Here is a 14,223-nt window from a genome sequence, read left to right on the forward strand (position 1 = left end):
GGAACATCCCTTCATTGTACCCGCACATGCTCCTCTGCAAATTGATTCTCTCCAGCAGGCACATGCCCACGCCGAAAGACCACAAATGCCTCTGTGAACAGGACAGTGAAATCAGCTTATACCGCACTAACCTGCTCAGTCACCAGATCTCAACTGAGCATCAGTAGGATGACATGGCACGAACTGCAGCCAAAGCCCACCGCTGAACACTGGAGAGGTTCCTCAAGGGATTCTCCGACACAGAAACCAGAGCTCTAATAAATGTATGTGGCATTCTAAGAGCAAACAGGGGGTCAAAGTCAGTGTTTAAAAGGTGTTACTATTAGTGTATTACTCTGAGCATACACTCATAATGAACAAACACACTGAGCCTATTGGACATCTCAGCCTAGCACCAGCTTACTTTACATCACCACCCTTTGGGTGAAATCTGCTTGATGAAGCTTCGGAGCAACTTCAATGAAAAATCCCTCTGGTAAATATTTCTAATCCATACTCTAATCCCACACTTTAAAGTATATGCTTAACCCGAGTCTGAAATCAAACCTGTTCCTGCCAGTCGAATGCATGTTTAATGTTTATGGGTCCTCTTCATACTTTCTTTATTGAGCGTTCTGTGATCTCAGTCACACTCTTTTGCTGATCCTCTCTACTTTGATTACTGCAATTGGTCAGTTACATAATGTCCTGACAAACTGCCACCGTTTCATGTCGTCAAGCCTGTGGCAATTATCCACCTACTTCAATCCAGTCCGTCTCAAAGTGATTTTGGGAAGCCAATGACTTTCCCCTTTCTATAATTTCTGTTACTCTACTTTATCTGATTTGTTTATAAGATACCTTCACTAAAACTCTTCTCAGACATACCGCTGTTTTCCATAGCAATACAGTTTGTTACAAATGCTCATACTGTAGATAACTTGTATCGTCTGTTCCTTGTACAAAAACGGCTCAGGTGTCAATGCATTTATTTCTTGTGTGGGGAAAATAATCTTATTTGTACCCAACTGTACCTATAATAGTGTCCATAAATGGCCAATCATCAAAATTGCCCACTAAAAAAAAGTTAATTACTGTAATTTATACCTGCAAAGTACCGTTCATTTTGTTCCTTTTCTGGAGTAAATGATCAGCTATTTGTAACCACCCACAGAGCGAGGCAGGCTAAACGACACTCCCCTCACAGCGGAGACAAAGAACATTAAGAGTAGCTAATGCTGCAGTTTGACTCCCTTTTGAATGTGTGCAATGGATAATGGGCGTTAAGTTATATACCATTTCACCTTTAAAATGTTAAAATGTGTTTCAAAGGTTGAGACCGAATTTCTGCTCACACCAGGTGTTATTGTTAAAGATTATTGGCCACCATGCATTGCTGCAGTCTTTAAAGATCTAAAGTGTCCCTTGGACAGAGATAATGTCCGTGCTTATTTTGGTTAAACCAAGCTGCGGTCAGCATGTGGAGAACTCATTAAAATTTGTAAACGGAGAAAAACAGCAGACTGATAAAAGCTCTCTGATAAGTCCACTGCAACATCGTTTCTTCCACTGCAAATACCGTCGCAGGGTTTCATAATGGAGGCGTCTGTCAATGAAAAGAAATAGATTGAGCTTCATTATTTCATATTTTATATATAAATTAAGGATTTGTACATTGCTGATAAAGAAAAAAAAATACAAAACATTTTTTGATCTTACATGACATTTACATGTGAAATTTTACACAACATATTTAATAACTTACAAATGCTTTATTTCCGCATAAAAATATATCTCTTTACAAAACTTTTGTAATATGTACATATTCATATACACAGGTTTTTGAATGGGATAACAATTGTGTTGTACAGTTAAATTCATTCTACTCATCTTGATGTCTGTGAGACTGACTTGCCGCATTATGTCTTTTACCAGGTGCATTTCCTTCCTCATCCATAAGAAATATGAACTCGCAAAATATATTACATATTGATAACACAAGACATCTTGCCAAAGAATGCCATCAAGTATACAAAACTGTATAAATGTACAAAATGTACGAGCAATGAATCAAAGTAGTGGTACAAAGTAGAACAGCAGCAATTGCTATACTGGATCACTCTTTGCCAACATGAAGAGGTATGAAACTATGAGCTGCTTTTCAAAGACACCTCTGCTTAGAGGAACCATCAGAGCTGACATCACTCAGCTAAATCGTTGCAAACTGTGCAGATACATTACACCTACAACAGTTTTACTAATGCAATAAATGTTATGTCTTCCTTAAGAACACATGCCCATACGGTATTCAAGGCACTGCAATGATGTAGAGATGTGATGACAGTCTCAAATTCATTTTTCATTTTTAAAACTTGGATGGACTTGGATGATGGTACAATACTGATAGTGGCTCATGTTAAAAGTGTGCAAATTTGTTGGTGTATACTGTACATTTGTTGGCAGAAGCTGATGGTTCAGTAAGACATTGAATTTGTATCAGTGTGTGGGGTAATAAAATAGGCCAAGGCCGTGTATTCATTGCGTGTCTCAGAGTAGGAGTATGGATCAAGAACTTACTGACTAAGGCACGGTTTCCCAAAAGAATTATAGAACCAAAACCCTGCTCCGTTTATTAGAAACCAGAGATGATGTGGAAGTTGCACTTGTTTTCCGAGTTGGAATTACTCTAAAGTAAAGGAGCTGCATGTTAAACGTTTTTTTCGACAACACAAGACAACAAACTTCATGCAACCTCAGACTGTTCACTTTGATTTATCGACATCCCGGCTTACATAAACTTCTGGGAAACCTGGCCGGCTCTGGGTTCTGTGTGCTGTAGGTATTCTTAACTTTGTCTTCTTATAAAACCTTAAATAACTAATCAAGGTGCTCCTACTTTGAGATTCTTGATATACACAGGCTCAAGGCTGGGGTTGATTCACACCAAATTTGGTTTGTCTGGGACACAAAAAGACTGGAAAAATAGGTAAAATAAATAAGAGAACAGATTAAATAGATGGATGAGGCCCACACGAGCAATATACTGAAAGGTACAGTTTGCCTTGACTAGACTCTCCGACTAGCCAGCAATAACTCTCATACTTAAACAACATAATGTCAAAGGCAAATTCATAGCACACATCTTAATGATAAACCCAAATGTTAACTATATATCTTGTGACGAAAATGTACTCTGCTGCTGTCAGAGAGCCTGCACCACAACAATAAAAGCCGCGGCACTCCCAATGGCACTCGAAGAAAAAAAGAAAAAAAATGGTACTGCACTTCAGTAATTAAATCCCTGGCCATATATTTCACCAGTAGGAGGTTGCATCCAATTAAGAGGTATAATTGAGCATATAACTTTGAACAAACTACAGCAAAGACACTATTCAAAGATAGGCAGTTGCTTCTCTACCTCCTCCTCCTCCTCTCCACTCACACACTCCACTGCTTGGAAAATAGACTCTAAAGATAAGATTGACTGACTCACAGTTGAGAGGCTCCTCACCTCCGTAAGGAGAAAATTAGGATGAATATGAGACTAAGCCAAAAAAAATTATTAAAAAGGTCTAGCTCTGGGCTGTTTTCTTCAAAAGCAAAAGGTTTGAAATCGTCATTTGGCATTGTGAAGTAACCCCTTTTTATTAATACTACAGAGCATAAAATACTCTATTTTATCTATATGCCAGAGGCTTTTTTTTATTCATAAAGCCAACACTCACAGAGTGAAAAGAACACTTCTCTTCACCGAACTACGGGAAGATCCGAAAAAGGTGTGGGACCTCCCCTTCATTCCTCTTTAATCTTTGACCTTTTGTATACGATCGCTTGCAACTGCCGTAAGTGTTGCTGAAAGTGTGCTTTATATTTATATATCAGAAACAAGAAAAATATAAATATGTCCATATATATTCATGTTAAGCAAACAAGGAGAAGTTGTATCCTTCGTCTATGTGTGTCTCTCTCTCCCTCCTTCTGTCCTCCTCTCATACTCGGTAGACATCAAACCATGGTGCAGATGGTGTTGAGATTGGGGTCAAAGCGGACCACTTTCCCCTCAGCGGCTTTTGTGTTTGTGTTGTACATGGGATTCTCAAAAGTGGCCTGTCCATTGTTGTTCTCGTGGACAGAACATCCGGTGTACTGCGCTTTATCAGTTTTCCTGGAGAACAAAAAAAAAAAAAAAAAAGGAGGTTGTGTATTAGTTGAGAGACAGTATCCCAATTATTTCCCCTCCTTCCAATCCAATAAACATGTCTCTATTATCTTGGTGTAGACAGCAGTAGTAGGTAAATGAGGCAGAATGGTAATTATTGTTGAAAAGATCAGTCAGAGGAGCCCTGTGCCAGTTGACTGGGAACTAACATAATGAGGGAAAAATTTGCATGTCACAGGTTCTGCGTGTATTTACTGATCACCCGTCTGCACACAGTACATACATCCACACATCACATCAGGAATCATACTGAAGGTGTTCTCATTGAAAACGCCTGAAGTATGCTGCCTTGTGAAGATGGTGACACGTCGACTAATATTGCGTCATGCTTTGAAGCCTCCCACCAGGAAGCTACTGTATCCAGCGAGGAACCTTTCTGCAGTAGAGCAGGCTTTGGAAGTAGGCCGCAGTGTACCATCTACCTCTTCTTGCTGTGCATTTCCTTTGGCTGCAACTGTACAAACATCTACATAAATCGGAGTTCTCTAAAACTTTTTCAACATCTGTCGTAAATAACTTTAAAGACTCAACATGGGACGGGGACTCATGAAAACGTGCTGCTTCCTTTCTCATGTGGCAACAGAACGGATATCGAGTGCAGGAGCTACTGAATTTGGGTTCCCAGCTGGTATGGAAGACAGCAGTGTACACTACATACCGCTGTTTGTAGAGATAAAATCCGAGGCCTGCAAAGATGAGGGCAAAGAAAGGCACAAGGATAGCGACGGCAACGGAACTGCTGTTGGTGGAGCCGTTGGTCTCAGGGTCAGTGAGAGTAACATTCTCTCTCACACTCAAACCTGGAAGAAAAACATCATATTAAGAAAGGAATATAGTCATGATACTGAATGTGTGAATGAAGAACGTCTAACATATTAAGATTGACAAAATGGCACAAACACTGAAGAAACAAAATGGAATAATAGAAAGATACGTATCATCTGCCGGTGACGATAAAGATGATGATGATGAAGATAATGCAGAGGAAGATGATCAAAATGACGACAAGTCGGAAACGCAGCAGCCAGTTTATAAAGACGCCAGCCATAACGATCTTACCGATAATGATCACTGCGACTGAGATAATCTTGTTGAAGACAATTATGAGATGATGACAACAGAAATGTTGAGCACTAAGAAATGAAGGACAATGATGCAAAAGGGAATAATCTACTCTGTGATGTACGACTGTGGCAATACGTGGGCGACAGACTGTGTATGCATGCCGTCAGTGCAGAGATAATATCATGTAGCTTTATTGTTTGAAGACGAGGTGTTACAAATCTTTGAGTGAGCCACTTAACCCAGACTTATCAAAACATACTATTTACACAGTGAGTCTGTATTTTACTAAAATGTATTGACATGACATCGCAAATATTTAGCGTATTTTACTATATAATACTTATATTCAATAATATAATTATTATTATAGAAGTCTATTTGTCTTTATCAAATATTCACGAAGACCTCCTGCATGGTCTCCATGCTGTGCAGAGAGATTAGCCTCCTGAATTAGACTCCGACATGCTGTCAAAACATTAATTTATAATTGCCAAAGCAATTACAGAAACCAGAATAAAAAGAGCAGGGAAAAAAAAAAAAAAAAAACGACACAAAATCACACAGATTCACAATAGGATTTGAAAAATTCTGGACATGGCAGAGTCGCACAGGATTGAGATCACAGACAACCTCTGCAATCCTTAAGGTCCCCAGGTGACACTAATCCCATGTGAACAGGATTTATGACCTCTTTTGAATTTCAGATTTCAGTTGTATTTAAATATATATATATATATCAAATGAACCCGTAGATAGCATTTTCTGTGTTTTCTTTTAAATTCCCCATTTCTTTACTCTCAGAATCTATTTTCACTGATGGAGAAAATATGTATACGTTGTCATATCTGGGCCAATACAATCTAAATTACAAAGTTATAGTTCCCATTCAGACATACAAAAACACACAATTCCACAGAAAATTCAATTAGCTGGTTAAAATGTCTTAAAATTACACCTATTTTGTCTCACTCATTAAAACATTCAGAATCTTTGAATATGAAAATATTTAATAGTTTAACTGCTCGACACAAGACGAGTCCTACTTCACTGAAAAGTCCATTCTGAGCGCATGTGTGCTGGAGGTTTTGAGTCTCCACATCACACTTGTTTAAGCTGCATATTGAAACTGGTAGTGGTGTCACAAATCATGTTTATATGTATGAATCTCTTAAACTCAGATTTAAGGTGCACAGAGAAACCCTGCTCTTCAGAAAGATGAATGTGAAAATAGCCCTCTAATGTCAAACGCTGCTATTGCATCATTCATTCACAAGAATCTGAACATATTCTGTGAGTGGAGAAGGGGTCTACACATCTCTCTATTTACTTTTATTGTGAAAATGAAAGATGAGGAGCGACCAATGGCAATGGGACTCATTGTATTTGAAGAGACACATACCGAGTCTCTGTAGTCCAAACTGTCCGAAGTCTCTACCCTGTATAAAGCCTTGGAACACATAGCTGCCACCCTCAGGCTCAGCTGAAACCTAGAAGGAAAAAAATAACACAAAGCTCGAGAAACAGCAGGTTTTGTTTCAATTGCATCAATAAAATCAGATTTGTCTTGGCACCTTCGAGAGTTTCGCATCCATTCCACACCACATCAAAAACTGACATTTAGCGCGACAGTCAACACACTCTGTCACGCTGCGTTCAAAAATAACACCTTTGTTTTTGTAAACCCCGCTTTGGAGGCTGTGCAGTAGTGCTATCAATAGCTCAGCGGTGTGCAGTCAGCTGTCACATGTTCCTAGTAAGTGGACCTTGAAGTTAAATTTTAAAAGAGGAACTTCTATTCCACAAACGAAATATTGCTGTCGTTCCAGGTCCCGCAGGTGTCGGATGATGTGTCTGAGCTTGTTCAGCAAATTGTCAGTATGGGAATGCTAAAATGGCTCATACAGAGCGCCACTGGCTCACCTGATGTACAGCCAATGTAAACACTGGATATGTAAACAAATATCAGCCAATAAACCAGGAAATAACTATTCTGCTTGTTATCACAGTGATTTTGTCCATGTGTTTGGTATGGTAGGTAAGATGAGAAATAAACTAATAATAAGTAAATATTGGCTTGATTTATTCCCAGGTAGTTACAGCCCCATTAACAGTAATAACCTACCTGTCTGTCAGAATGAACAAAAAGATAATAATGAAAGAAAGAAAAGACCGTCACAGCTCTTGGTTATTTTTTCAAAAGATCACCGGCAAGCTTCAAATTCCTGTGTATACTCACAAATCCGTCCATTGCCCAGGTCTCGTCAGTAATCCTGCTCAAGGAGCTGTGGGCCAGCGCTCTCATCTGGTACAGCAAGAGCATTAACCGTGCCTCCTGGCGCTTGTACACTCCTACAAGGTAGGAGACAAGAGGCAGTGCGAGAATTGATGTGAATAAAGAGATCAGGCAACACGAGTGCGGGGGGGAGGGGGATGAATGATGAAAAAAGAAGCAGACAGAAGGAAGGAGAGAACATATAGGAAAGCGGAAGAGAAACAAGAAGAAAAGTTCAGCTGAGGGAGGAGGGGAGGAGACGAGTGACTCGAGTGGGCAGCAAGTCAGTCAGCGCAGACTAATACATCTGTCTTTAGAGCAAATAGTTAATTTCCACTCTCATGCATGAGATGGTTTGGTGATTGACTGATTGACACGAGGCACCCTCAAAATAAATGGAAGTGACACGCAGAGGTAGTGAGAGGAGGACAGGGGAGGAGGCAGAAGACATATGATTTATGGATGACTCACCAGAGAGCAGAAACTCCATGCTGCTGTCGGTTAAAGTTACATTGACTTTTCCCGTTGTGGCATTAAAGCTTGTGACTGTCAAAGACATTGGCTGTTTCTGGCCTTTATAATCATAGGAACCCTTCCACACGAAATCAGAGGCAAAGACGTTGTCAGGAACTTCAGGAAAGAAAGACAAAAACTCATTAAATAATGTCATCAAATTAGCTTTCCTACGAAACATCAAATCATTATCAATGCAAGCTGAATACTTGCACTCACGGTGCAAAAATGGTAATTAGATATGCATTGGAATCAACACATCAAACAGCTGATAACCGTCTTTTCCTTCGGTTTGAATAACATCATGTTCCTTATATGCTTTGACGATCTCAATTAATGATAATTAAATACATTCTGAAAGAGATGACTCTGGACTCACTCTGTGAACTCGGCAAAAGTTTTTCTGATTAAACTTTTTGTAGAAATTTTACAGCGTGGTCATTATCTGCTGGGAATTATTTACTAGGGAATTATGAGTCAATTATCCTCGCAGAGAGGCGACTGCTGGTAGTTAATAACAGGAACTAAACCTAATAATCATCAGAATAATTATCGAAGGAAAAAAAATGAAGAGGTGGAAAAGGGACTTAAGATGCCATGTAACATTATTTTACTACAACATTTGAGAAATTATTCATGAAAGTACGGGGTGCTAGAATCTGAATTCTATAAAGGGGATATACTGCAGGCACTCTTTCACAGTTTCACCTTCCTGGGTAAATTTGAATGGTTTACCTGGAACATTGGCTAAAAGCACCGTCCCTTGTTGGTCTTAAGTATATGGTGAAGACTTGGTGATTTCTTTATTGGAATACAATGTTATTGAAACTCAAGGCAGATTTAGTGCCTTTTGAATATCTACATCATGAATACAGAATAATACCTTTACCGGTTACATAATATAATCGGGATGTTGTTACCTTGTTGCACCAAAAAGTTTCTAATACATTTCTAAGACAAATTACATTGTTAAGTAGATAGTAGTAGTACATTAAGTAGATATTGCACATATGACCTGTGAAAACGCCCTGGTAAAAATTACAATTCATTTTATTTTTGTACCAATTAATCTCTCTGAATCTACTTAGAACTTAATGCATACGCATGTTATGGTCATAATACAAACAATGCACACCAGGTTCTATGGTAATAATGTTCCTCATGCGTTAAGACTCTTCCGCTACTGTAAGAAACTTAAAACTACTACTGAAGACAGTGAAACCTCCGTGATCTCGATGAAGATTTAAACAGATTTAGGCACATTACACTAATACAGCACTGCTGACTTCTGTGGCTGCCTGCTGAACAGCTTGTACATTTCAAAACTCACCATATATTTTAGGGCTTGGGGTCCCTTGTACGGGTTTGACAGTTTTCTCATGCGATTTGGAGCCGACTGCAGAAGAAGATAAATATGTATTTCAGATAGATGAACACAGCAGGGGGCTGTTGGGAAAAGTAAACACTGCTCAACTGTAACATGCTGCCGACATTAAACTCTTCCTCACTTTGGTGAGATATCTGGATGGTCCCTTCATACAAACATTCACAAGTCAACTCACTGTTAAAACCTCAAGTTAAAAAAAGAACCGGAACATGCATCTTATGATTAGTTGACGGTACAATGACACAGTGGCTTTGCAGAAAACATCCCAGAAACCAGAATGTCTCATTATATTTGACTGGTGTCTTATTTCACTTAACTATCAGTGAGCAGTAGCGCAAATGTCACACAGGATGAATTCTGAAATACTAAGCTTATACACAAGTACAGTCTTCACCCCTCCAAAGCACCCTAACCCTCCACCTTTATGCACTCCCGCAATCCCCCCCCCCCATCCCCCATCCCCATCTTCTCCATCAACTGCCCTCGCAGACCTCCGCCGACCACGTACCTCTGCACACAGGCACCTTGCCAGTCCAGCTGCCGTCAGAGCGGCAGACGCGGTGCTCCGAACCCCCGGAGAGGAAATAACCTGACTGACAGGTGTACACCAGGGTGTAGCCGTAGGAGGGAAGGTCTAGACCCACCACGTCAGCGTTGGCCGGGCTCCTCGGCTGCTTGCAGGAGTGAGCTGGAGAGCAGGCAGAGGGCAGACGCTTGTTAGTACACACACATACAAATGAAGCCAGATACACACAGTCATGCACACACACACGCAAGTATAGATAGATAGGAAGATAATTAAGCACTCGCTTGGGGGAGAGAGGGGAAGAGAGAGAGAGAGGGATAGAAAAAAAAAAAAAGATAGCACACACATTTTACAATTTAATTGAGTCCAGGGAGCTATTAGGAAGCATATTGGTACTTTAATATATCTAGTTCCTTTTCTGATATTAATATGGACACTTGTGACTTAGCTGATACACCGCCTAATTTTTATTTTAGCCTGCAAAATGTATTGAGCTCAAATGAAGTCAAAAACAGTAACTGTGTGAATTGTTAGTCATTTAGCCATAGCCTTGGTTTGCAAAGCACAAGGAGCAGTACAACAGGAAGGTCTGGCTGACTCATTATCATTCAGCAACAGCTGGAAAAAAAACACACTTGGAGTTGTTTTTGTGTTTCTTGAACTAATCAAAATCTTCAAGGGCGAGACCAGACGAGACTAAGCTCATCTGTGTCCTTGCAAAGCAGTGCTGAAGTGAATGTTATTGTAAATCTTTGTGAGTATTTTCCATTACCAGTATGTGCATATATGCTATGAGGTCACAGACATTTATGGACACTGGAAGGAAGAAGACTGACGTCTGAAATAAGAGGATATTAGGAGGCTAATAAGTGGAGCCCATGTCAGATCCATCTAACCCGTGGCAGTGTAACAGCCACTCAAACATAAGTACGTGTCTTGTTGGGGGGACTGGAGTTTTTTAAGACTGCGAATCAGTTTTGACTTTCTCAGCATCTTAAATTATTCTGTCTCAAAAAGCAGAAAGGTGCTGATTTAGGATAGCGTTGAGAAGCTTAGTTTATAAGACACATAGGGACAAAAGCTGTTTTTGCCGTGTTGCAAAAAACACTAGCTTCTTATTGACCATACTAAATATTTGTATTCTGCCATGAGTGGGTTGAGAACACTTAAGTTATATTTTTCACATCAAAAAACACCACACCACTAAAAACACTGAGGGGTTGAACATTCAGGCTCAACAATAATGGGAAAATAGCTAGCTAATTCTGCAGCTTGTGAGTGAAAGAATATGTTGCCAGCTGCCGAATGGGAGGCAGCTGCAAGTGAGTCACAGCCCCAAATCGGTCCTTCATGGCGTCTTAATGACATTAGTGGCAATTGGGTGTGGAAGGGATGCCAGGATGAAGGTTTCTCGGCTTTATGAAAGACAAGGCGGCTGCAGGAATTTCCTCTCGTCGGATATTACTTTTGCTGGTGTTTGACATGGTAACAATATGTGTGTGTATGCATGTCTGAAGACATGCATTTCTCAATGCTCTACATAGTTAAACGGGTGCATCAAAGCAGTGTGCCGAAATCCAGGAGAATACTTCTGTTATTCACTGCTACACAGGGGCTATAACGATTCAGCATACATCAAGAAAGACTGATGAAGAAAGCACAAGGACAAGTGTATAAGTCACCAGGATGCGCCACCCAGGGCCTTTTTTTCCAATGAGTTGATAAATCTGCCTCGAGGACATCTAATGTGGTGTTTATTTACACTGCCAGAAAGGAGAAAAACTGCATCGTACTGTTCGTTGTAGATATTAACTATGGAGACCTAAATAAATGAATAGATAAATAAATAAATGAACACCCTTCTTGCTGTCTGTGTAATCCATTCAAAATAACAAACTGTCAGGGCATGTCCAGGCTGTAGTCCATGAATACCGAAGAACACTTACAAGTCCGATGAATTGCTGTATCAAAGACCCGTCACGGTGCCATGTTTATTTACACTTCAAACAGCACAGCAGGCGTTACTCCTGAGATTACGCGAGGCATCAAAAGACACTTTCACTGTGTAATGTTCTTAGTTCAAAGTTGGTATCTCCGATAGAGACTGAGTGCATTAGTGAGGGACAGAGACAGACAGAGAGGCTGATGGAGTTCTGTTCGAGCCATGGAGGTTGGCCAGCTACAGACAGCAACAGCAGTCCACTGTCATTTCGGAAAATGTTGACGCTTTGGAACTTCAATTCATTGTTGCTTTTCAAAACATCACCGTGGGCTGTGAAGAAATCAGGGGACTTGGGCTGTGTATCTATAAGCAACAATATTAATCTGATAGAAAGGTAACATGCTTACGATCCAGTGATGCTCAACTCTGACTTGTGTCCATTGCATCTATTACAGCACAGTGTCGATAATCCCTCCACATTTTTTGCTTTTGCCGGCAGTACAAGATTGGTTGGCTTCACTTTTAAATCCATTTAAGTGGCTTCACAGTAAGAGAAGAGCATTTAATCACAGAGAAAGGTATTTTAGAGGATTTATGACTGTTTTGACCGAGGGTCAACACAGCGTGTCGGACCCATACAAAAGCACTCACACTTAAATGCATAACCACAGCTTTCCCCCCCCAATGTATTATGGGCGAGACAGCCCTCTGGGTCTGCATGTCCACCCTCAGGGCTGCACGAGTGAAAAATGAATTAAAAAAACAATGCAAGACATCAATGGACTAAAGTGAATTCATAGTGTTGTATTAAAGCAGGATAACACGGTGACCTTTTGCTTTGTGCTTTCGGATCTCCAATGATGTGATAACTAGAACCTTTAATCAATCCACTATAACAAAAATATAGTAATTAAGGTATGTGGAGGGCAATTCAATGACACAGTATTTCAGTGAGACTTTGCAAATTGAACACTTGTGCTGCCAATACCTATTGCCAGAGTAACATAATGTTACATGTGTGCAGAGCTGTAACATAATGATGGCTTCTTCTTTGCAATAATAATAACATATTTATACACTAGACCAGCAATTATAAAGTAAGCAGGGCCTTTTAATGACATCATTCTGAAAACACATGTTTCTCCAGTGGCTATTTTATGAGTACAATGTTGCAAAAGTCGAGGGCAAGTTAACTTCCTTTAAAGGATGTATTGTGAAAAATAATTTTGCCATGTTGCAACTTATCAATTGTCCCCACTTATAAGTTTATTCAACTTATTTATTTCTGTTAAATTAAGGTTACGGTTCTCCTCAGTCACACATGCGATACATTTGAGAAATGATTTATGAAAGTACGGGGTGCTAGAATCTGGCGAGCGTCAGACACACATTTCTCTATTTTAATTCCAGCAGTAACAATGACAGGACGAGGGCACAGGAAAATCGATACATTTTTCAAACCACCACAGGCAATGGACCAGAGCCAGCGAGCGGCTCCTGAAATGCTGCAACCTCAGCAGAGTAAAAAGCCTCAACGCATGATGCTTCTGAATGAAATCTGAATTGGTTGTCAGACTGGCATTTCAGCGACTGGCTTTACAACATCACGGTTACACAAAAAGGATATAAAATGTGTTATTTTTATATTTACCACTGTGGAAGTAAATGTGTCTGCTGGGATTCTTTGTATACCACCCAGAGGCCATTCACTGGGCCTCAATGCACCACCAAATTAAATCAAATTCAAAGTATGCACCAGCATCTCAAATGTCAGCTCCAAATCTCACATTTTGAATAAGTTGTAAATGTACAACCAGACTGAAAAAGTTGCTTCATTTAATATAAAATCAATAAAGGGTCTACAAAATAATCCACTAGATGTTGTTTGGAGATAAATCCACTATTGTTGCCTGATGTTTGTATTCATGTTAAGTTTATTTCTATGCATCCTTTATCTGTGGACAGGTGAACACTAAACAGTGCATCTGGTCCTTGTGCATAAATGTATGTTACAATTCTAATGCTACTGTGATGTCCATATGAAACAAAATTAACATAACATCTATAAGTTCATAGAAAATGTGGCATCCATTAACCCCAACTCAACAGCTGTTATTATCATGTTTTGAACATGAAGGGAGTTAAATATTATACAACAATTGTCAAGTAGGAGCAGAGAATCAAGCAATTAACTCCTGACCTCAGCTTGCGTTTGTGTACTGCCCAGCAGTAGAATACTAAGATGCTGCTGATAAAGTGCCTTATATATATTTAGACCTTTCCAACAGCATCGGTAGACCTTACATAACATAATAATTAC

The 14,223-nt window shown here is 39.8% G+C and overlaps 1 protein-coding gene across 5 annotated transcripts in view; it reads right to left on the minus strand.

Moving 5' to 3' along the window:
- Positions 1 to 860: 860 nt before the first annotated feature.
- LOC116397856 (CUB and sushi domain-containing protein 3-like) overlaps positions 861 to 14,223 on the minus strand; it is a 214,581-nt gene continuing 201,218 nt past the window's right edge. For all 5 annotated transcript variants that reach the window (XM_031873726.1, XM_031873725.1, XM_031873723.1 and 2 more), the window contains 7 exons: positions 9,944 to 10,123; positions 9,379 to 9,444; positions 8,007 to 8,165; positions 7,500 to 7,612; positions 6,663 to 6,750; positions 4,857 to 4,998; positions 861 to 4,144 (listed from right to left, as the gene is read on the minus strand). In XM_031873726.1, coding sequence (XP_031729586.1) covers positions 3,985 to 4,144; positions 4,857 to 4,998; positions 6,663 to 6,750; positions 7,500 to 7,612; positions 8,007 to 8,165; positions 9,379 to 9,444; positions 9,944 to 10,123 — 908 coding nt within the window. In that variant the 3' untranslated portion in view covers positions 861 to 3,984. The remainder of the gene's footprint in view (positions 4,145 to 4,856; positions 4,999 to 6,662; positions 6,751 to 7,499; positions 7,613 to 8,006; positions 8,166 to 9,378; positions 9,445 to 9,943; positions 10,124 to 14,223) is intronic.

The sequence above is a fragment of the Anarrhichthys ocellatus genome, unplaced genomic scaffold, assembly GCF_004355925.1.
Source record: "Anarrhichthys ocellatus isolate YVR2014 unplaced genomic scaffold, GSC_Weel_1.0 scaffold74, whole genome shotgun sequence".
In the NCBI taxonomy this organism is placed as follows: Eukaryota; Metazoa; Chordata; class Actinopteri; order Perciformes; family Anarhichadidae; genus Anarrhichthys; species Anarrhichthys ocellatus.